Raw genomic sequence first — 23215 nt, forward strand, 5'->3', positions numbered from 1 at the left:
CAGAAGTGTGGTGTATTAATTAAGTCACCCAGCAACTCTTGAGGGATCATCTACAGAAGTTTTACTGTCATTGTCTGGTGATTAACAACAAAATACAATTTGCCAGCGATAAAAATAGAAATTATAGCAGCATTAAGATAAAAGCTATAGCAGCTATACACAATAAAATAAAGCATATACAATAGTAGCACACAAATGAATGTAATTGGTTAGGGGGAAAATAGCATTTTAAACAGTAAACAATTAAACAGTAGTGAAATTCTATGGTGTAAATGTGCACATTTGGTCTAAAAATATATTTGGCATCCAAAGTTAAAGTAGTAATGGGGCAGTTCAGCTCTTTTCTGAGAGCTGGCTCCCAAAGAAGAGTTGACTCTTTTGTTTATTTAGTATTGTTTACAGTCTAATATTTTAGCCCAAAACAGCAAATACACATGGTTTGTGAACTGATTAAGAGTCTTTGCATTCCTTGTTTTTATGAGAAGCCTAATAATTATCTCATTTTCACAACAAATGGTGGTTAGTTGGATCTCACTCGAAGGGATTCGGCTCTTCTGATTCACTGCCTAAGACTGTTAAAATGTTGTAATATATACTAGTGTGCCTAATAACCTGGAAAGTGAGGGCGTAAAGCAAATAACTCCCACAATATATGGCAGTGCTCTAGTGCATATACTAGTACACATTAGTGCAGACCCTTAGCAGACCTCACTGCTTAGCTGACGTACAGATCCCCAGAAATGAAACAGCTCGCTGCAGTGGCGCAGTGCGGTGATACAGACATTTGTGTGACTTGTGTTTGATGAAATTTCAGCGTAATCTCTGCAAAATACAAAACACTGACCTCGCGTTCCCCATGAGTCAGTTACAGATGGTACCGCTGGTTTCTATGTCAACTTTATTCTACACATTGTATTTCAACTTTTTCGTGGCATTTCAACTTTTTTTCTCGACATTTTGCCTTTTTTCTCGATATTGTATTTCGACTTTAATCTTGACATTGTGTTTCAACTTTTTTCTTGACAAACTCTCCTGTCATTTTCACTTTTGACACTTTTCTCAACATTTTGTTTTTACTTTTTTCCTCAACATTTCCACTTTTTTTCCTCAACATTGTATTTCCACATTTTTATTGACATTTAGGCTTTAATCTTGACATTACGTTTCAACTTTTTTCTTGACAAACTTTTTTCTCGACATTTTCACTTTTTATGACATTGTTTTGGAACTTTTTTCTTGACATTTAGACTTTTTTCTAAACATTTTATTTCTACTTTTTTCCTCAACATTGTATTTCCACATTTTTATTGACATTTAGACTTTAATCTTGACGTTATATTTCCACTTTTTAGTCGACATTTCAACTTTTTTTCTTGACAGTTGAACTTTTTTCGACACTGTATTTCATTTTTTTTTCACAATGTATTTCCACTTTTTTTTTTCGATATTTACTTTTTTTATTTCCACCTTTTTCTTGACATTTTGACTTTTCTCTCTCTCTTTTTTTTCATCATGGCCTTAATACTCTTCCATATCGACCGTGATGAGTTCTTCTGCTCTTCTGATTCACCACCAAGTATCGGCTCTTAGACCAATGACACATCGCTCCGATAGAAGTGAAACCAGAGCCCAGTTCAGCTCAAACCCGTTTGAAACTCGGCAGAAGTTAAGTCTTTAGTGACACATTTTACGCATCTGCTGTTTTGTCACTTTAATAATGAGCGACAGCGAGAGAGAATTCAGGGATCAGGTGAGTTGCGATTAGAAAATAAAATAAATTTAAGCTAGCTATGGTTAGCTAGCTTAGCTTCTGCTTAGCCTCATAGATCAGAGGATTTTATTTATATATATACATATATAAATATATATGTATATATATTACCTGAAGTTTCTGGCGTTTTATGTGCGCATAGGTAAAAGATGAAGAGAAATGTTACTGTAAAAGCATTGTTAATGTGGAAAAACGAGAAGGCCTGCTAAGCTAAAACTGACGAGAGAAGTGGCCCCCATAGGTCAGGTTACTTTCCTTATTTATTACTAAACCTTATATGTAGATATATAATATAAAATATTAGCTATCTTGTCAGCTTTGTGTCAGTAAATGGTTTTATTTGCTAACTTGCATTATGTGAACCCGTTCAGCTGTTTAATCTGTGTTGTTTTTCTTGTTTTGTTTGTGTTTTGTTTCTTCGTACCTTTTGGTTTTGCAATTTTTTTATATATATAACAGAAGCCAACATGCCTTATCACCCTTGTTTGTTCTTTGTTAAGGTTGAGGTTGGAAGAAAGAAAAGGCGGAAGACGTGTCAGATGTGAAGTTGTTATTGTTTGAAGCTGATGGTGTTGATGCATGCTAATGTGTTGGATGGATGGAAAAGAAGCAAATCAAGATCTGTCCCCACTGCTAGTGTTGTAATGGCAGATGGTAGATGGGGGAAGAGGAGGAAAAAAGAAGTCATAAGGTCAAACAGAAGAAAGAAGAGATGGAGGGTTGTTATGAAGTTAAAGAAGTTATGAAGTTAAGATCAGAAGTTGACCAGGGTATGAGTGATTTCCTAACAGCCTCCTATGTTATTGCTCTGTTTCATCCTGTTACTTTTTCTAAAGCATGCGTAAACTTTTCTCCCTTTCTGCATCAGACCTCACTGTTCAATCCCTCCATTCTTTTAATATACATTCTTGTTCAGTCTGTACTTAAGCTAAATCATTTCTATTTGAAATATGTGTTGCAATATATGATTTTTAATTACATATTTGGTGTCAAACCTGCTAAGCATCATATTGTGGTGAACTCCTTCTGAAAGGGGGCGAACACTGTCACCCCCAGGCCCTGTTTTTGTTGTTGTTGTTGTTGTTGTTTTGTTTTGTTTTTCTTACACAAAGGTTTTAATGAGTGTTTCTGATCTCGGTGTCTGGTCTGTCCAGGACTCACGGGCCGGCTCAAGGAGCGCTTCCCCTCGCGGCTCGGCAAAATCCACCAGCCGTTCGCCGGCGCGCTCCAAAGGTAGCTCTCACCGGTCCAGGTCCAGATCTCGTTCTCGGTCTAGATCCAAGTCTAGGTGAGATGTGCATTTGAAGCGTTTTCAATACTGGATGCGACACGTAGACTTGCAGACTATATTTCTGAAGGAGCCCGGTGCAAATTAAGTGATAGGTTTTTTTTTTGTTTTTTTTTTCAGGTCTCGGTCCCACCGAAGCTCCCGCAGGCACTACTCCCGTTCTCGTTCGCGCTCCCATCACCACCGCTCCAGGAGCCGGTCTCGTAGCTCAGAGTACCACCATCGTCGGAGCCACAGCCGCTCCCCCATGTCAAACCGTCGCAGACATATTGGCAACAGGGTATCCTGCTTCTTCTATATTTTTTTTTGGAGTTCCTTACTTAAAAATAAGTTTTTAGATTGAGAAATTGCATAGTGATTTTTACAGGTTTTCCTCATAATATTTTCCCTCTGCTCTCAAAGGCCAACCCGGACCCCAACAACTGTCTTGGCGTGTTTGGTCTGAGCCTGTACACAACCGAGAGGGACTTGAGGGAGGTGTTCTCAAAATACGGCCCACTGAGTGACGTTAACATTGTGTATGACCAGCAGTCACGACGCTCGAGAGGGTTCGCCTTCGTCTACTTTGAAAACTGTGAAGACTCCAAGGAGGTGGGGAGGATAGAGAGATTCGTTTACAGTTTTAGTCAAGTTGACTTTTTATTGTATATTATGCAGTATTCAATTTTATGTCATTAAATATGATAGAATAATTTAGGTCTTTCGCTGTTATCTATCTTATTCTGCCTCATTTAGACCTGTTGTCCTCATAAGTGGATGCCTTTATCTGCCATCTAGTGGTAGCAAAGGGTCAATATAGTAGTCGGAGTAAAAACATGATAACATTCAGCAAAATATTTATTTTATTTTTATTTTGATGGTTGAAACTTGTCTATTTAAGCTTATTAACTTCTGTAGTTTGATATGACACTGATAAATTCTATCAGTAGTAACAAGCTGCAACGTTGCAAATTAGCAAGTACCTGTTTGAGGATGTTGGGATTTAACTTCCTACTCAAAGATGATGCTTAGTTTTCATACAACTTAGGTCCTTGGAGAAATAAAAGCTCAGGTCTCAGACGGTTAATGACATAAATGAGAGTGTGTGTTTCTGACAGAAGAAGAAGTTTTTATAATGATGTGTTTGATTGGTGAAGCAGTGAACAAGTGGCGCTGTCACTTGAATTGAAGCGATCTTGTTCTGTGGTTTAGGCCAAGGAACGCGCCAACGGAATGGAGCTTGACGGACGAAGGATCCGAGTGGATTTCTCAATTACCAAACGCGCCCACACTCCCACTCCAGGAATCTACATGGGCCGCCCCACATAGTGAGTGTTTGTGAATGAAGCAGTCTGCCGCTATTTTTTAGTGTGATGACTAAATTGACACTTGATTCTGTGTTTTCAGTGGCGGAGGTGGAGGTGGCGGCGGCGGCGGCAGCAGCAGCAGTAGTGGTGGGTCGTCACGTCGCGTCTCGAGGGACTACGACCGGAGCTACGACAGAGGCTATGACAGAGGTTATGATCGTGACTATGATCGCTACGATGACCGAGAGTACCGTTCATACAGGTGGGTTACTTTTTCCCAGTAGCCTTTTACCTGACAATCACTGGTGCAATTATAGATGTAACCAGTATTTTTCATCCCCCCCCTACAGACGCAGATCTCCGTCTCCTTACTATAGCAGAGGGTACCGTTCTCGGTCTCGATCGCGGTCCTACTCACCACGTAAGTTTGAAACTGTTTATCACTGTTCATTCTTTGTTATAAGTCGGGCACTTCAGTTCTCACCCTTTTTTTTTTCTTTCTTTCCACAGGTCACTACTGAGCAGTGAAAGAAGAGTCTACAATTGTGTTATTGCGTGGATGCTTGTCTGTTTTTATGTTTACACCATATTATGTACGTTTAAAGGAATTCTTGATCTTTGTTTTTCAAAAGTTTAACAGAAATCCCTTAATTGAAGTTTGTCTGAGCACTGCCACATCAGCAGTGAATTACTCACCATCAGATTTACAAGAAGGAAAAACAAAAGAGTCTTGCCACAATTTCAATGTGGCGGTGTGGGAATGTTCAGAGCAAAGAAAGCGGAATTGAAAACAACCAGTCATGAAGTGGTAATGAAAGATGGGTCTTTTCTGTGTGAGTTTTACGGTTTCTCATTTGTCTCTACTTATTGAACCATCAAGTTCCTAATTTTAAATGCCACGTTTCTTTTTGTTTCTGCCTCTTTTTTTCTTGTGAGAAGTACATTTTTGATGTCTGTAAATAAGCAATTGAAGATTATATATTAAAGTCTTGTTTATTACCACTATTGTATACTAGAGTTTGCATTGACTCATGAGTTTAGGGTTTCATTAAATATTTGAATATATTTCTGTGTAAATTTATGAACATTAATAAAACGATTTAGGAAGATATTGCTGTATAAGTCATATTCAGTGGTCAGGTGAACAAATTTATATTTAGCACAGGTTAAAGGCAAATTTTAATTAAGCTACACCTAACAGGTATTGTTTTCTTTGTCCACTCCCAAACATATTAAGTTTAGTATTATGTAAGAGAAATAAAAGCATAAAAGCAGTATTTCCTGAAATTTGGGATGATTGAAAGTGATAATTCTTTTAAGATATTTCTTAAATAGTTGGCTAATAAACTGACATGCATAGCATTGACAAAATAAAATAAAGAAACATGAAGACCTTCACCTGGATTTACTGATGGAAATCAAAAAGATAGGTAGGGGAAAAGCTTTTTGGTAAGATACGTAACGTGGAAACATGACGTTTCATATGTGCATTTTCTTGAACGCTACCTGTAAAAGGGCGACCCCTCGTGATACATTCCGGAAAGACAGGAAACGAAATAAATTTTAAACAAATAATACTTTTAGCCGATTCACACATTGTATCTAATTATAATGATAATAAAAATAATAATAATACATTTTAAAGCAAAATAAAAACATAAAAACGCTCGATCTTTTTTTTTATTTTTTTTATCTTACTTGTCAGTTGGCGTGCTTCTAACGTCAAATTCCTCTGACCAATCAGAGAGCGCTCACGTCCAAACACTTCCGCCTTGCTCTCCAACTTGCCTTTCCACTGGAGCGGCCGGTGTGAGCAGAGAGCAGCGGAGTGGACACCACGTCGCCCATAGGCTAAGAACTGACATAAAGGTAGATAAAAATACATATTCCCCGCTAAATAACTCACAGACTTTAATAAATGGAAAATACAGCCAGGACTCTTTGTTCGGTTTGGTATTGTGTTCAGCAGGTAGCTAGGAGTGGCTCTAGTTAGCCGCTAGCTGTCGTTAGCATGCTGTATTTGAATGAGCATATGACTGGAGCTGCCTCTGCACGTTTTTAGTAGAGCTAGCTTAGTAGGATGGAGCCACGAAGGCGTGAATATTCAGACCCATTTTTTAGCAGAACTCGTTAAGCTTGTTGCGATGGGATATTTTGACATGGTTGTCACGGACTAACCAGCTTGTTTTCACTTATGCAGATGCCTCCAAAAAAGAACGAAGCCCCGAAACAGGCTCCTTTAATTGGACGGTTTGGAACATCTCTGAAAATTGGAATTGTTGGACTACCTAATGTTGGGTAAGTACATGTTATAACTGAGCAAATACTTACACCGTCTGAGCTTGATCATTGTACTGTTGACACTCTCCCGTCTGTGTTGCAGGAAGTCCACCTTCTTCAACGTGCTGACCAAAAGCCAAGCAGCTGCAGAAAACTTCCCATTCTGCACCATTGACCCAAATGAGAGCAGAGTACCTGTTCCTGATGAACGCTTCGATTTCCTCTGCCAGTACCACAAACCAGCCAGGTGTGTGTGTGTGTGTTACACATGACAGTGTCCATTCAGCCTGGCATAAGTGGACTTTCGTCTCTTTAACAGTCCTCCTCGTCTGGTTGTTTTTGTCTCTTCAGTAAGGTCCCCGCCTTCCTGAATGTCGTGGACATCGCTGGCCTGGTGAAGGGAGCTCATGCGGGACAGGGACTGGGAAACGCCTTTCTCTCCCACATCAGTGCCTGTGACGGCATCTTCCACATGACTCGTGAGTTTCAGCTGCTGTGTAGTAACAACTGGACGGGGTGCACAGGTGTTAGGAGGGCAATTACTGAACTGCTTAAAGGGGAATAAGGCTCATTTTAAGGTCTCGGTGTGGCTGCTATTGAAAGCTGCCATTGAATCTTCTAATGTCTGGTCAGATTACTAATTTAATTTACCTTTTTGTTGATTAAAGTATATTTTAATAACTACAGTTACAACAATGCACGTCGATAATGTTGAATTTTATCTTGATGCGTAGTTAACTGATTAAAAGTTAGTTTCCAGACAATTTACTATGTTGCATACTAATAATTAATTGAGGATTCAATAATTTTTCAAGCATTTTCTGGTTTTCATTTTATATTTCTTACTATAATTTTTATAATATTTATTTCTAACCGGCTTGCGATGCTTGTGTCTGATTTTAAAGGTGCGTTTGACGATGAGGATATTATCCACGTGGAGGGCAACGTTGACCCCGTCAGGGACATCGAAATAATCCACGAGGAACTACGACTAAAGGACGAGGAAATGATCGGGCCGATCATCGACAAACTGGAGAAAACTGCCGTGAGAGGAGGGGACAAAAAACTCAAACCTGAATATGTAAGTTAACGTGTTCGTTTGTGACATCTGTTTCACGTTTGTTCCACCACCGGATTTCATATAAACCTCCTAACTTGCTGCTCGTCGCTTCAGGACATCATGCTGAAGGTTAAGACCTGGTTGGTGGACGAGAAGAAACACATTAGATTTTGCCATGACTGGAACGACAAAGAGGTAATGATGTATGTTTGTGCACTTAAATTGTGTTTGTGTTTTTTTCTCAAGTTATATGTTGTCCTATATGTGGTTTGTTTCATGTTTATTAAGAGGCTTGAAAGTTGTTTTTTTTTAGAAATGAACTTGTCCCAAACTCATTATTTCTCAATTTGTCCTCTCAGATCGAGGTACTCAACAAATACCTGTTCCTGACATCTAAGCCCATGATCTACCTGGTTAACCTCTCAGAGAAGGATTACATCAGAAAAAAGAACAAGTGGTAGGTTTGTCATTCCCCTGCGCTTAACCTTGTTTTTGTCTCTCTTTGAGAAGTCAAAATGTCTCACTCTGCTGCCTGCTTTCTTCAGGCTGGCAAAAATCAAGGAGTGGGTAGATGCTCATGATCCCGGCGCTCTGGTCATTCCTCTGAGTGGAGCTCTGGAGTTCAAACTGCAGGACATGGAGGAGGAGGAGAGGAATAAATATTGCGAGGAACAAAAGACACAGAGGTGAGACATAAACTTACCACATAATCTTCACAATTAGTGGTATCCAGTTGTTAAATTTAGTGAGTGGTCTTCCAGCTATTGTTAAAAATGTCACCAAATAGTGAACCATGCACTTAACAATTTGTCAGAGTCCTTTGACCACACCTACAGGGACAATATGTCTTCAGCTCTCTTGAAACAATTGTGACTAGAGATTCCAAATAAAGTTGTCTGATAAGATATATGTGACGAGTTATATTTATATATGAATGAACTGCACTGAATGTTTTTGCCCAAAATCAAATAAATAAACTGAAAATATGATTGAAATGTTGAAAGACCCACGTTTTCAACAGTGTTGCCCACATCAATTCAGACATCATTTGTTTGAAAATGTGTTGTTGTTGTGATGTCTCCATGTTTCCGTCCATCCTGGAAACTCGTCACATCACCTGATTTTCACAAAGAATAGATTTATTCTAACCAGAGAGAAGAGATTGAACTATGCATTTACGTGGTTATTGGATGATAATATTTTCCTTTTGGATGGTTTATCAGAGGTTTAAATCACTGCTTTCAGTCTGATCTGTTTAATTGATTGTGGTTTCATGTAGAATTTTTATTCTTTTTGGTCCATGTAAACACAGAAATTGATACAAAGATAGAAAATACAAAGATATTCAATCAGTATATACACTACCATTCAAAAGTTTGGATACATCTTCTCATTCAATTCAATGCAATATCAGCAGGAAGTGCACAGCTGTATCTAATACTGGCCTAGTTCCAGTGTGCTAATGTACACAGTACAATCTGGTTACATGTCAAGGGTGTTTTTTCTTCTGTGTCTACAGAATGAAACTTCATCAGGTCATGTTGGAATTATTAAATAAACCTTACGCCTCTGTGTGATTTTGTTCAATGGATTGCACCCATTGATTTTTTTTTTTTTTTTAAAGTGCCCATTTTTCAAATAAAATTTTTAAAGAATAAATTATTTAAAGCACCTTTTTGAAGATGATTTCTTGCCTGAAGCGTTCAATCGTGGCTAATTAGTTTTGTGTTTTTGCTTTTAGTGTCATGACCAAAATCATAAAGACCGGCTACGCAGCGCTACAGCTGGAATACTTCTTCACAGCGGGACCAGATGAGGTGCGAGCGTGGACCATCAGGGTGAGTGCTGTGATGAGGAACTCCTCTTTATTAATTAGATTTTTGTTTATTTGCACCGATCAGGGAATGCATGTGCGACTGTGTTTATATACAGCTTGTATAGCGATATCCCACACTTTTTTAACAATCAAGGCAGCGCTGTGCATCCACGGAGAAGAGGAGATTCAGCGGCAGATATCGGGTTCTGTGCAGGACACAGTGATTTATTGTAATGTCAGCAGCCTTTTAATAGAGCAGGGATTTAAGCGGTACATTCTTTAGTTTTTCAACAAACTGAAAGCGTTAAAAAAAAACACACCATCCTGAAATTCTGGTGGTGTTTATATATTTTTTTAGACGTATTTCTGACTTGTTCTGTTGTGTGTGTGTTGTGCTATGTTCAACAGAAAGGAGCCAAGGCTCCACAGGCTGCAGGAAAGATCCACACCGACTTTGAGAAGGGCTTCATCATGGCCGAGGTGATGAAGTTCAACGACTTCAAAGAGGAGGGCAGTGAAAATGCAGCCAAGGTTTGTCACTATTAGACTGTTGCTCCGCTCAATTTCTGTTAATAATTGTTGACTTTCTGCAAAGCTTAAAAAACAATTGAAATTTCTCCCTCTGTTTCTCAGGCTGCAGGGAAGTACAGGCAACAGGGAAGGAACTACGTTGTAGAGGACGGGGACATTATCTTTTTCAAATTCAACACACCCAACGCACCCAAAAAGAAATAATGAGACTGCACGATCAGCAGAGGGATAACTCATAATACAATCCAGCCAGGCCCTTAAGAGCTATACTGTCTACTGGTTTTCATATTTCTCTTTAGAAATTACAGAATCAAGGAAGAATATGGGTGACAGATATGAAAACTAGAACAGTATACAAACATTTTTCTTCGTGCAGACATCATTTTATTCCTCTGAGTAAAAACAACTACGGCTGATTAATCTTTTAGTTCCTAAGAAGCCTCCTAAATAGGGCATATTAGTTGCAGATATGACGGATCACTTGAACCAGCTGTTGATATTAAGTATTAAAGAACAGCCCTTTCCTTGGAATTAGAAAGTTGCAGTTCTTTGATTTATGCCTTCCTCTTTATTACACATTTAAAGGTCCAGTGTGTAGGATTTCAGGGGATCTATAAGCAGATATGGAAAATTGTTTTCATAATGATGTTGTAGACTGATACCTTTTGTTTTTTCTGGCCACTGTAGCTTCTACATGGTAGGAAGTGGATTGTGAGGTGAATTGTAAATAGTTGGTTTCAATCTAGCCACTAGATGTCACTACAATCCTAAACTCAGGTCCTTTAAGATATCTACGAAGTTAAAACAATTTCATGTTTATCGAAAATGATACAATATTTGTTGTCCAAGAACTTCTGACTATTTTGTTTATTACTAAGAGAAAATGAAATTCACTTGTCAGTATTTAACTGAGGGCAGGACTTTATTGTATTGTGAGCAAGAGGGATATTGTTATTTTAGAGCCAAGAAAGCCTTCTTGAACGATGTTATACAAGCTGCTTTTATTGACTTACTTTGTGCTGGTTTGAAAACGCCACAGACTCTTCACATCATCAGCTTTACCCCGCGCAAAAGACAATGCTTCATTGTGGATCATTTAAACTGTACAACTTCAAAACACACCGTGTGTCACCCCAACTCCGCAGTCTGAATGTGTTTATTTTCTCACCATTTACGACTCAAACAACTTGTCACACTGTGGACTAAACCAGAAATCTTAAAGGAGCGGGTACATGATAAATGTCGCCCTCATCAATATGCACGTGTCAATAAAAGAAATCAAACCTGTCACTGATTCGTGTGTTTCTACTTTTTCTTCACGTAACAGACGACATGTACACAGTTTTCTCTAAACGAGACGAGTTTGGTATTTAGATGGCTAAAATTTAATCAGTGGACAGATACTAATGTTCCTTCTCTTTATATTAACGATCTTGAAACTATTTGCTGGCAATAATAATAAATATCCAGACGTTTTGTTGGATGAAAACCTTTATATCTGCACATGAATGTCTGGTTACAGATTTCAAACTACAGTGATGCCCTTAATGTATTTGCTTGACCGACTTCATCGAGCAGTTCCAAAATGTATTTCAAACTCAGCTGCACACTGTACAAACACTGGTTGGACTGTGTTCACTTTAATGCAGCACTGGTTAGAGAGGTTATGCAAACTCCAGCTTTGTATTCATACAAAATTCCTTTTGCCTCGGAATGACCTGCAGGCTAGACTCAATCTAGACAATCTAGAAGTTCATGTCTTCAACCTCAAGTCTTCCATCAGACCGTTCTTATCATATTGCATAACAATTTTCTGCCTGTCTTTGTGCTCCTGTTTTTTTTTTTCTTTTTTATCAGATGTGTTGTATGTGATTTGATTTGTGTGTATGTGACTTGCATGGATGGATTGTGTCATTTTGATTTGTCTACTTCTTTTTGGCTTAACTTGATTCTAGGGTAGTACACTACTGAAAAGGAGATTTGTAAAATCTGAATTGGATAAGAACGTAAATAAGATGGTGTGACACAATCGAAAAGCTCCAGGACTGCGACTTAATTGACCTTTTGGTGAGTTTGTAACTTTAAAGAAAACCAAACAAAACAAACAACAACAAAAAACAACTAATTTTACAGGGTTTACTTTCTTTTTATTAATACAGTCATTGAAATCACTTGACTCACCCACCACATATGCAAGATGTTTTTAGGTTTTAACTACAAAACATACACTGCCAAAAAAACACTTTTACTGACTGTGGACCCAAACATGTTACAGAGTTAATGGCTTTAATCTACATCTGTGATTGTTAACAGATGGTCCCGTTTAAACTTAATAAGTTGGGTGAGTTCTGGTTTGATAAAACTAACTATTGCAACGTGTTGTACTTTAATGTACGGTTGTTTAACTTAATGGGGGCCAAATGACGACGTTAAATGAACTTAAGTACTCAAAACTTTTTAAAAAAAGAAAAAAAAAGTAACTCTTCGCACGACTCTTGCAAAACTGAGATACAACTTAAAAAAAAACTATTGAAACGACAAAGAAAGGGTAGGATCTATAACTTTATTTTACACAACGGGTAAATTAGCGTTAACTTTCGATGCAAACAGCGCTGTTTTTCCAAGTATCTCCGTTAAGATTTCAACAACTGCATTCCTTCTCTCGTCTCGCTCAACAAACAGGAAACACACGTCCTACAAAAAATGATTGACAGCCGCGGCTGGCCAATCACGGCTCACCACCACCCGAGCTCAGCCAATCGGCTTAAAGAAGAAGGGCGGGACTTCCTGTAATGTGACGCAAATTCGTCGGCCAGGCCTGTAAGTCCCACCTTTTTGTGTTTCCCGCACCGTCAATCAAAATAGAAAAAAAAAATCGACCCGAATTCACCGATCAACACACTAGCCCGCCTTTGATAAAATAATCATGTTCGGAGTTTCGTTGATCTGTTAATCCTCCCGGTTACTACCACTCACGCTATGACTGGTACGTAAACATTTAGCGCATCGAAGCGTGGGGACTAATCGGTGAGTTTGTGAAGCGGAGCGAGCTGCGTCTTTTTTTTTTTATCTTTTCGCTCTCCTGCTAACTAGCTAGATATGGTTAGCTAACTGGGCTAGCTGGCTAGCCGCGGAGTTGACAAAGTAAACAGTCAATCTGGGCCCGATTCGCCTCAGTATCTCCGCTGCAAAGTTGAATTTCGCAGTCGGCTCCTTTTGGCCTGGAGAGTGGGGATGCTTTGCGGGCTTTTCTGGCAGGCAGGAGTTGAAGATTACAGAGTTTTGCTGAGTTTCCCCCTCTCTCCCTGCTAGCGCCAGAGCAGCCTCTGAAACAAGGAGAAATGGCGTCCGCGGACGTGGACAGCAGTCAAAGCGAGTTTCTGCAACACGGCGGCGCAGCGGAAACACAGGTACCCGACATTTTCTAGCTCGTCTTTCTCGCTCTCGATTTCTCGGATGTGTGTTTTTGAGAGCATGGAGTTCACACGTTTTGCAAATTTTGATGGCATGGGGTGAAAGCCGTACACTTCCTGTGTTCCCCTCAATAACGGCCACCCACTTTACCCCCGTAAAACCCGCCCATAGTGGGTAGGACACTGAAGTCAGTCACTTGGGTCGGCTCTCTGGAAGATAGCCGGTGTACCTTTGGCTTGGAGGATGCGGGGGTGTGATATTGTAGCAGGGAAAGCGTCCATAATCAAAACAGTAGCGTTCAATTGTCTTGTAATAGGCACCCATCCCCCACACCCTGCTCTCTAGCGTTTCCGAGCCTGTGTGTGTGTGTGTGTGTTGTAGCTAACATCCATCTTTTGCCTCTTTTCATTTTACCTTCTTTGCATCAGGAATATGCACAGTCCTTTACTTTATTCTCCGTTTGATTCATCTGCACAGCTTCTAGATCTATAACTGATTTACAGACAATGCATAAACTGCTCCTCTGTCTTCCCCTCTTTTTTTTTCTTTTTTTTTAATCTAATCCAAAGATGAGATGAATCGCTGGTTCTTTGTAGGACCTGACCTTGCTAATGTGAGTGTCGCTTGTGCTCCCAGACGACAGATATGTCTGCAATTCAGCTGACCGGTTCGGACCGATGGGAGGTGTTAACTCCCGTCTCAGCTGGGAAAGAAGACCAGGGAGTTGTTCACATTCCAAACTCTGGGATCGTCACGTCCAACGGGCAGTACGTGCTTCCGATCGGGAGCCTTCCCAGCCAGCCCATTTATGTTACAGCATCTGGGGGTGAGGCTGCAGCCAACGGAGTGTCGGGCATTCAGTATCAGGTACGAAACAGTCGGGAAACGCACTCGGAGCTGCAGTGGGAGCTCTGCTCAGGCACTGATCACGATCTAAACTCTCGTCTTCCAGGTCATCCCCCAAATCCAGAATGCAGACGGGACGCTTGCAGGATTCCAAACGCAAGGGTTGGATGACGGCACGGGGCAGATCCAGCTCCTTCAAGACGGCGGCCAGGGCAACATCGGGATCAGCGGCGCCACGACGACGACCTCGGATCTCCTCACGCAGGCCGGGCAGGTTCAGTCGATCCAAGGCGTCTCCCTGGCCGGGGGTTCGGCGTACTCCGGCACGGTACCGGTGGGGCTGCCCGGGAACATAACGTTCGTCCCTATAAACAGTGTGGACCTGGAGTCGCTAGGGTTGACCGGAGCTCAGACGGTCCCCATCGCGACGGCGGTGACGCCCGAGGGCCAGCTGATCATGAGCAGCCAGGCGCTGGAGAGTCAGAGTCAGGACGCCGGCGGCAAGCAGCAGCAGCTGGTGACGGTGAGCGGCAGCGGCGGCAACCACGAGCTCTACGTGCCAACCACCACCACCACCTCCTCCAACTCGTCCCACCTCCCCGAGACCATCGACGGAACCGGCGTTCTCACCCAGGCGACCGCCGTGTCTGCAGGCGTGTCCGACCCCTCGTCTGAGAACTACAACTCCCACAACCACATGCACCAAATACAGGTGTGTCTCTCTTTAACTCTGTTTGGTGTGTATGTGTTTATTAAGGCACTGATAACAAATCTGATAGGTGACTTGGTGATAGGGAGTTTGGTTAATTTTTAAGATGTTTGAAATAAAAACACCCTTTGGTCCACACTAAGGCCATAAATAGTAGTTACAGTAGTAGTACATATGTATGTATGTATGTAACCATCTAACGTATTACTTATTACTTGTGTAAACCAATAGTGAAGCCTGTTGAAGAGGTAGAGTTGGGTCATGCTTGCATCAAATGTCTCCTCAGAGGCACAGATAGTTCCTGGTTTAAGTCAAAATTTTGCAAATATGAGGGGAAGTTGTTGGGCAACTAGACCATGTTTAAGATTTTACAACTTCATTGGAGTAAGAAAAGGCTGAAAAACAATTCTCCACTATGATCTGGCTTTACTCAGGTATAATATCGTAAATAGCACCTTAAACCTTCAGATGATATCCAGTCCCAGTGATGGATTGGCCATAATTAGACATTTAAGTAAATAATTAACTCTAAGCAGATTCACGCTTCAGACATTTAATTATGTTTTTCATGCGACGTCTTGACTTTGTTTATTTATAGTTTTATGAAATTCCTTTGTTATGATCATTGAAGCCTTAACTGTGTCTGATTGTGCACCACAGGATTTATTTTGGGTTGACACACCTTAGTTGATTCACGGTCTAGGAGGGATGGCGTCTTGGAGGGTTTTTTTTTTTTTGTTGTTTTGTTTTTTAAATTAATGTTCTGTGTCCCTACAATTCAAAGTGAAAAACTACACTAATGGTGCAACTACGTAAATATGCAGAGTCAGACAGTCAGTGCAACACCGTTGTGCAACCGCATCCTGTTTGAATAACATACATTTACTATACGCTGCAGGACCTCTTAAACGCTAACATCACGCGACCTCCGTTTGAACCTGCAGGTGTCGTCCTCCAACGCCACTACTCTCTCGCAGCCCATCCTGCAGCTGTCTGGGGACGGTCAGGCCCAGGTAGCCCAGGTGGCTCAAGGCCAGGACATGAATTCGGCCGGCCAGACTCTACAGAGCGTACAGCTGGTCAACCCAGGAACCTTCCTCATCCAGGCCCAAACCGTCACAGCTACTGGACAGATCCAGTGGCAGACCTTCCAGGTAAGCTCCGGCAAACCAGTTGTTTTGTGAAATATTTCCAACGGCTAAAATGCTGTCGCTACTCTGTCCAGGTTCAGGGTGTTCAGTCACTTCAGGGGCTCCAGTTGCCCCAGGGTCAAGGCCAGGCCCAGCAGTTGACCTTAGCCCCGGTCCAGACTATCCCCATGGGCCAGACGGGCCAGGTCAGCCTACCCAACCTCCAGACGGTCACGGTTAACTCCGTGACACAATCCGGAGTACAGTACACACACGGAGAGGATACAGGCAGTCCAGTTGGTATGACCGCAGATATAACCACACGCTACGCTAACTTGTTAGTTATTAATCCCTAACTGTCTGACTTCTTAAATCCTCCTCACGCCCCGCCTCTTCCTTTTCTCGGTTCAGGTATCCAGATAAAGGAGGAGCCCGACACGGAGGAGTGGCAGCTGAGCGGAGACTCCACGTTGAACCCCAGCGACCTGAACAACCTGCGCGTTCAGCTGGGAGATGAGGACATGGATACTCCGAGCGGGGAGGGCAAGAGGCTCCGCAGAGTAGCCTGCACCTGCCCCAACTGCAAAGAGTCGGGAGGAAGGTGGGCTTCTGAAAACACGCACCACAGATGCAGATAGCCGTAGCTGCTAACGCTAACATTTATCCAAAAGAAGAACAGAAAAACAAACTTTATTTGTACAAACAAGTGGGATACAAAGAAAGTCTCATGAAGCAGAGCAATGTAACATTATACTAATGTTTTTCAGCTGCATCGGTGCAACCACACAATCCACTATAGTGACAATTATAAACACTAAGTTCTTATTTATTCATCTTAAGTTTGTCTAATTTAGTCGTTTAACTGGTTTTGAAGTCCCGTTTCCATTTCCATGCTAAGTCTGTATTTGTCTGCAAACGCATTCATTCAAAGGCAGATATTTTGGCAGAACATTAATTCAGGGTCTTTGCGGAGTTTAAAATTTAATAAAACCTTAAAAGTCTTAAATACGAGCACATTTTGGATTGTGAGTCTTAATTACATTAAGTCAAGTCTTAAATCCTTACGACCATTTATTACCGCTTCATTTGCAGTAGGACCCCCCCCCCCTCTGGCCCCGGCTTATTATGTTTCTGTTCCTCATTAGTGGAGGCCACCCCAGGGATGTCTTGAATTGATCATTGAATAACAACTAATTTAGTTATTTCGAAACAAATTCCGGGTCTCAGATCGTAAATTTAACCCGTAACGACCTTAAAAAGGCCTTAAAAACTCTTAAATTTCACTTGCGCCGGCCGGCCTTCAGAAAACCTGTCGATTTGCATCCTTTGTCCCTTCACTCGACACGCTCCCGTCTTTGTGCCGCAGAGGGTCGGGTATGGGGAAGAAGAAGCAGCACATCTGCCACATCGCCGGCTGCGGGAAAGTCTACGGGAAGACGTCCCACCTCCGAGCTCACCTGCGCTGGCACAGCGGGGAGAGGCCCTTCGTCTGCAACTGGATGTTCTGCGGGAAGAGGTTCACCAGGAGCGACGAGCTGCAGAGACACAGGAGGACACACACAGGTGAGATCGCTTCTTCCTCAATCGCTCTTAAGACCTGAGAGGCGGCGGTGAAGGAGTGAAACCTCTAATGTTTCCTGCGTTTGTCCCCGATTCACTCTTTAATAGATTTATGGAAGCGTTCAGTCCTGTTGATCTGGTGACTCCTGCAGTTATTGCTGTTGCCATCTTGTTTTGTGGGCATTTTGTTTCTACCTCTGTATTGACACTAGCAGTAACTTAAAACTGCATTTTTTTCTACAGATGTCACCTCAGACAATATTTCAATACCTGCATCAACGATAGGGACATTTATTTAAATCATTGTATTTGAGACTTTATGCAGAAATGAAGCTGTTTCTGTGCAGTGACCGTGTTTTCTTCTGTTTTACTGTGAGACGGTGCAGCTTTGGGAACGGATTTTAAGTTCTGATATCTGAGATATGCACATGTACCTGCATCAGTGTAAATGAGCTGCTTCCTTTGTGTTGTGTGATTGAGTTTAGTTTGGTGGATATTTCAGAAGAGCTTCAGTTTGCAGGGCACGGCATTAGCTATCATTTTTAGCGTCTCTTAAATGAGATGTTTAAACGTTTTGAACCAGGCTCTGCAGCGGCGCGTTGGTCCGTGTTAACCATCGGTGTACGGTGGTGTTTTGCTGCATGTATCTGATGACGTTTCCTGGTTCGTCCAGGCCGTGGGAGGACAACAACGTCCGTGATTTCGCCAGAGAAGACAGATAAATTGAAAGAGGACTTAAGAAAGCCATCTGTGTAAAATTGCGAAAGAAAACCCTCCCTGAATGTGGGAGGTGGACTGAGACATAATTTAACATCCACTTACAACAGAAAAAAAGTTTCTCCTCCGTCTGGACGTTCCTGACAGTAATGGGTTGTTAGAAAGAAAGCCACTGGCTGGAGGAAAAAAAAAAACAGGATGAAAACAATAAATTATAAATAAGCAGCGCAGGTGTTGTCTAAAAGGTTTAGATGCGTGTTATCGTTGTGCGTTATTCTGAACAGGAAATGTAATTAACCGTTATCGTCAACATCAGGGCTACGACGACTCGTCGCTGGTTCAGATTCTGAAAACTTTATTTATCCCCGGGGGTCTGATGACGTTGACCGATTAAATACGGCTAATGTCTTCCAATGTTTACTAGAAAAAAAAAAAAAGCTCTTATCCAAAAGTCAAATGTGAGAAATGTATTAAACAGAGCCCTGGAGCTCAGTCCGCTCAGTCTGATGATTGGTTTGTGGTCTGTTCGAAACTATTTATACAGTTTATGAAACGTCTGCACATAGACTAGAAAGAACATGCAGGGTTTTTTTTTTTTTTATCAGTCCATCTTTAAACTACTGTAATAGACAAACACAATGCTAATGAGATGTGGCGCTCTATGAAGTTTACATTTTAGTTTACATTTATTCACATGCTCCCTTAAATAAATATACGCCTTCAAGTAATTGTGGCATTAAAAGAAAGGAAATTTCAATATGATGCACATGATAATATTGTGCCATTTGTACACAGTGCGTGTTTTACATCTGCCCCTGTTTTCTCTACTGTTATTTTGAGTGTACTTCATCTCCCAAAAGAGACAAAAAACGACATATAAAACGTTAAAGTTGCATTTCCTAGATTTTGCCGTTATTATTTACGTTTTTGTTGATATCGTGATAATATCGCTATCGTGACATCTGATACGTTGGAAGTGTACATGCAAGGAAGTAGAGCAGCAAGGCGACAAGGGCGCTACATGTAAAGGCTTAAGTGAGAGTCCAAGTAAGGAAACAAGGGAATGAGCAAAGGATTTGACTTCTAGTCATCGTGATCCTTTTTTTTTTGTTTTGTTTTTACTAAGAACGCCCTGATTCTACATCACCCATTTTTCATCAGTAAGTTGCCTTGTTGACAGCAAGCAGCTTGTGTTCATTGGTTGTGATGTTGTGGGAAACGCTGCACATTGTTTGTTTTGCAATTCATAAACTGACTAGTCAGTGATCAAAATAGTGATTAGTTGCTTGGTCCACATAATTTGTTTCTGAGACTCTCACAGATCGTAAACACGAAGGTGGCGTCAGTCTTAACTTTTGTTGAATGGTATAATTTAGAGATCGACCGATATGGATTTTTTTAGGGCCGATACTGATACATTTTTTTTTTTGTTTGTTTTTTACATGTATACATTAGCCTTGGCTGATGGCCGATACCTGAAGCCAATATTTTGGGCCGATACTGCATGCTACATGCTAAAAATGATAGCACACGTAACAAGTATCAATTTAACTAGAAACATTAACATTTATTCAAGGAATATTTAACGCATACAACCTCATGTTTGAATATAATTTAATATTCTGTGTTATTTTATCATTATATATATTATAATACACTGTCTGACGTGTCCTTGACCTCCCAGGAGAGAAGAAGTTCGTGTGCACGGAGTGCTCCAAGAGGTTCATGAGGAGCGACCACCTGGCCAAGCACATAAAGACTCACCAGAACAAAAAGGGCGGAGTTCCGTCCTCCACGTCTCCGCCCACGACCGACACCGTCATCACCGCCGCCGACGGGACCACGCTCATCCTCCAGACCAACACCCACGACCTCGTAGGCAATCAGGAGATCCCCTTGCAGCTGGTCACCGTGGCGTCCGGTGAGGTCATGGAGTGATTTGGTGACGTGGCTTTTTTTTTTTTTTTTTTTTTTTTTTTCCAGAACTGGCCTATCACAGGGACCTCTTGGGCTTTTCTCTCCCTCCTCTTACCTTTTTTTTTTGTTTTTGTTTTTTTACATATGAATATATACGTAAATATATATGACAAATATATATATTTTAAGTAAGAGTTATCTTGACTTTGTTTGTTTTTTGCAGTCTTTTTATAGGCGGGCAAAAAGAAATAACATTAAAATGTGGTTGCTATGTACACATGCGTAAACACACTCGCACGCACACACACACACACACACACACACATACACACACACCACATTAACGCTGAAAACCTGACACGAATACTCAACACAATGAAATGCCTTATTTTGTATCATACTCTTGTATAAAATGCTGGAGGTGCATGTGTTTTTTTAAAGCTTTGCAGCTGATGTAATTGTAATGGAGATAAATGTGGAGATTCTTTTTTTTGTTTTGTTTTTTTTAGAAGAAAGAAAAAGGAAGCCTCTCTGGGATGAATGAGTATTTTTTTTTTTTCCTGACAGAACCAAACGCTCTGTTTGAAGCAGCGCAGCCTCAACTCTGATCGAATGCTTTTGTTTTATTAAAGGAGCAGTTTAACTTTTTATTTTTTTATTTTTTTTTTGGGTGGCTTGTTAGGAAGGCGGATTAGCTTAGCATAAAGACTGGAAACTTGTAGAAAGTTATCTGCAACTCTTAAAGTTTAGGGGTAAGCGTCTTGTATCCTAGCAACCGGTGGAGACTGATTCCACTGGTTGCTAAGATACAAGATGCTAACTGCTACGCTTCAGGAAGTAGCTCCACCGCTTCCAGACTTTATGTTCAAGGTGTCCGACTTCATCATATTTTTTTAGCATAATTTTTTTGCAACATCAACTCACTTTTTTTTTTTTTTTTTTTTTAAATAAACGCGCAACAGCTGTCGCACAACCGCCGGCAGCCGACAGCGAGCGCTGCTACAAGCGGAGCGTGGGTTTTTCCCCGGCGATCAGAGTGACTGATCTGAAGTTTGGGTGTTCTCCACCTGCCTCGACGGGAACAGATGCGCTCTTTAAAAAGAAAAAAACACACACACACATAACAATAAAAAAAAAAAGAGGAGAAAAAGAGCAACTTCTTCCAGCATGCGTCTGTCCTCACGAGCACGCCGTCCGCTGTGCTTGTCCACGTTTAGAAAACAAAAACACGTCTGGTTTTCTTTCTTTCTTTTCTTTTTTTTCTCTTCATATTTTTGTTTATTGTAAATTCAGTTTTCAGTGTCTGTTTCTTGATCTGGGTCTAAATCAAAGCCGTTCGAAGGTGATTATAGATTATTTTTTTTGTTTGTTTCTTTTGACCGGCGTACAGTGGTTACCTCTCCGTTTGTCAGCAGGCGGCAGGAGGGCGACCACACACACACCAGTGTTGCCATGTGAAGTTAAAACTAAAAAAAAAAACAAAAAACGGATGCAACAGATGAGCAGCCCTCTGCGGAGGGGAGGGGATGGGGGGGCTTTTTGTCATCGAACATTCCAGTTGGACGCCAGATGATGTGGGATTCATTTTGCAATAATAACTGCTCTGTGGGTAATGCTGGCCAGATGTCACTCAAATCAAAAGGAAAACAATCATGCCATTGTTTTGTTTTGTTTGTTTTATTATTATTATTTTTTTAATTAATGTAATCCCTTCCTCGGTTTGTCCTCATGTCTGTAGCATTCATTTACATGTATATTATCTTATTTTCACATTGTCTATAGAAGCCATTACTTAGTTAACTGAATTTGTTGTATCAAAACCTTATTTTAAGTGATTTTTTTTTTTTTTTTTTTTAAGAATTGGTGTAAAAAATGAATGTTACCTTTTGTAAAACCTTTTTTCAAATGGATCACAATAAAAGTCTGAAACCTTCCAGTAACAGGTTTTATGTAACAGCTGCACGAACTCTTGAACCAGAGAAACCTACACGGATGAGCCATAACATTATGACCACCTTCCTAATATTGTGTATCCCTTGTGCCTCCGTATGACTCTTTGTTTGGTGTCTGAAGTGTCACCAATCAGGAGAAAAACAAACAAACTTCATTGGGGATTTTTATTTAACAAAAATATCCGACAGCCAAAACAAGAAGGTGACAACAAATCCGTGGATGGTACCAAGAAACAAAAAAATATATGTATTTTTTTTTTCCAGCTAACTGTCATGGCTGCTGTTCCCTTAACAGTACACTCAACTTTCTCCTCTTCTGCTTTACGCTGCAACTCACACATGTTTTATTTTTTACCTGAGAGTCACAGTAATATCAATCAAACCTGCTGATTTTGTTTTTCATAAACTGTGTTTTATAAATTTAGACACATTCCCTTAAAAGTCTTGTTGGGGCATCAAACATGTAGCAAATTCGTCTGATTTTTTTTTTTTTTCAAACCTTCATATTAACCTTTAACAATCCAGATGAAGGTCAAACAGCATCAAACATTTTCCTTCCGGTGTGTGAGCAGATCATCTTCCCACCACCAGATGCATCCAAAGTCCTTCCCCACACCCCACAACCAGAATCCCAATCAGTGCAACGTAACATCCAAAAAAAAAATTTAAATCACGATTCACAACAGCACATTCTCACCGCTTGCACTGCACGCACACACGTACACTAAACCCTTATAAAACAAAACAAACAAACAAAAAAAACAGATCACCCATTTATCACTGGTTTGTGGTCAGCAGTCCTGGAGGCGCGACAGGAGCCTCTTTTCGAGAAGGAGACTCTTTAAACAGAGTCCAGCTTTGCTGCAATCCTCACAACTCTGTGTGAGGATCTGAAAGAGACGGAGGAGAAACATTAGCGATTGATGCAGGTGTGTGTG

The 23215-nt window shown here is 40.8% G+C and overlaps 4 protein-coding genes across 7 annotated transcripts in view; 3 read left to right on the forward strand and 1 right to left on the reverse strand.

Annotated features, from left to right (window-relative positions):
• The first annotated feature begins 1572 nt into the window (after positions 1-1572).
• LOC125023201 (transformer-2 protein homolog alpha-like) lies at positions 1573-5355 on the forward strand. 2 transcript variants are annotated; one of them, XM_047610299.1, is made up of 8 exons: positions 1573-1750; positions 2926-3059; positions 3180-3339; positions 3462-3650; positions 4251-4366; positions 4446-4607; positions 4696-4766; positions 4856-5355. In XM_047610299.1, exons 1-8 carry the CDS (start codon positions 1718-1720, stop codon positions 4864-4866), a joined length of 876 nt encoding a protein of 291 aa, XP_047466255.1. In that variant the 5' UTR covers positions 1573-1717; the 3' UTR covers positions 4867-5355. The 2 variants fall into 2 exon arrangements, with proteins under 2 accessions (XP_047466255.1, XP_047466254.1); XM_047610298.1 differs by lacking the exon at positions 1573-1750 and having other exon boundaries at positions 2875-3059.
• Positions 5356-6106: 751 nt separating this feature from the next.
• Positions 6107-11319, forward strand: LOC125023891 (obg-like ATPase 1). The gene is made up of 11 exons (XM_047611449.1): positions 6107-6214; positions 6546-6643; positions 6729-6872; positions 6977-7104; positions 7531-7706; positions 7800-7880; positions 8045-8142; positions 8231-8371; positions 9427-9523; positions 9910-10032; positions 10135-11319. Exons 2-11 carry the CDS (start codon positions 6546-6548, stop codon positions 10234-10236), a joined length of 1188 nt encoding a protein of 395 aa, XP_047467405.1. The 5' UTR covers positions 6107-6214; the 3' UTR covers positions 10237-11319.
• A 979-nt stretch (positions 11320-12298) lies between these two features.
• Positions 12299-23041, forward strand: LOC125023510 (transcription factor Sp3-like). 2 transcript variants are annotated; one of them, XM_047610809.1, is made up of 9 exons: positions 12299-13018; positions 13345-13442; positions 14083-14313; positions 14399-15004; positions 15946-16155; positions 16227-16431; positions 16543-16732; positions 17498-17694; positions 20093-23041. In XM_047610809.1, the coding sequence occupies exons 1-9, from the start codon at positions 13012-13014 to the stop codon at positions 20344-20346; spliced, it is 1998 nt and encodes a 665-aa protein (XP_047466765.1). In that variant the 5' UTR covers positions 12299-13011; the 3' UTR covers positions 20347-23041. The 2 variants fall into 2 exon arrangements, with proteins under 2 accessions (XP_047466765.1, XP_047466766.1); XM_047610810.1 differs by having other exon boundaries at positions 12301-13059.
• Positions 22429-23215, reverse strand: part of uggt1 (UDP-glucose glycoprotein glucosyltransferase 1) — a 30843-nt gene continuing 30056 nt past the window's right edge. For both annotated transcript variants that reach the window (XM_047610808.1, XM_047610807.1), the window contains one exon: positions 22429-23167. In XM_047610808.1, the coding sequence (XP_047466764.1) occupies positions 23148-23167 (20 nt within the window). In that variant the 3' untranslated portion in view covers positions 22429-23147. The remainder of the gene's footprint in view (positions 23168-23215) is intronic.

The sequence above is a fragment of the Mugil cephalus genome, chromosome 17, assembly GCF_022458985.1.
Source record: "Mugil cephalus isolate CIBA_MC_2020 chromosome 17, CIBA_Mcephalus_1.1, whole genome shotgun sequence".
Lineage (NCBI taxonomy): Eukaryota > Metazoa > Chordata > Actinopteri > Mugiliformes > Mugilidae > Mugil > Mugil cephalus.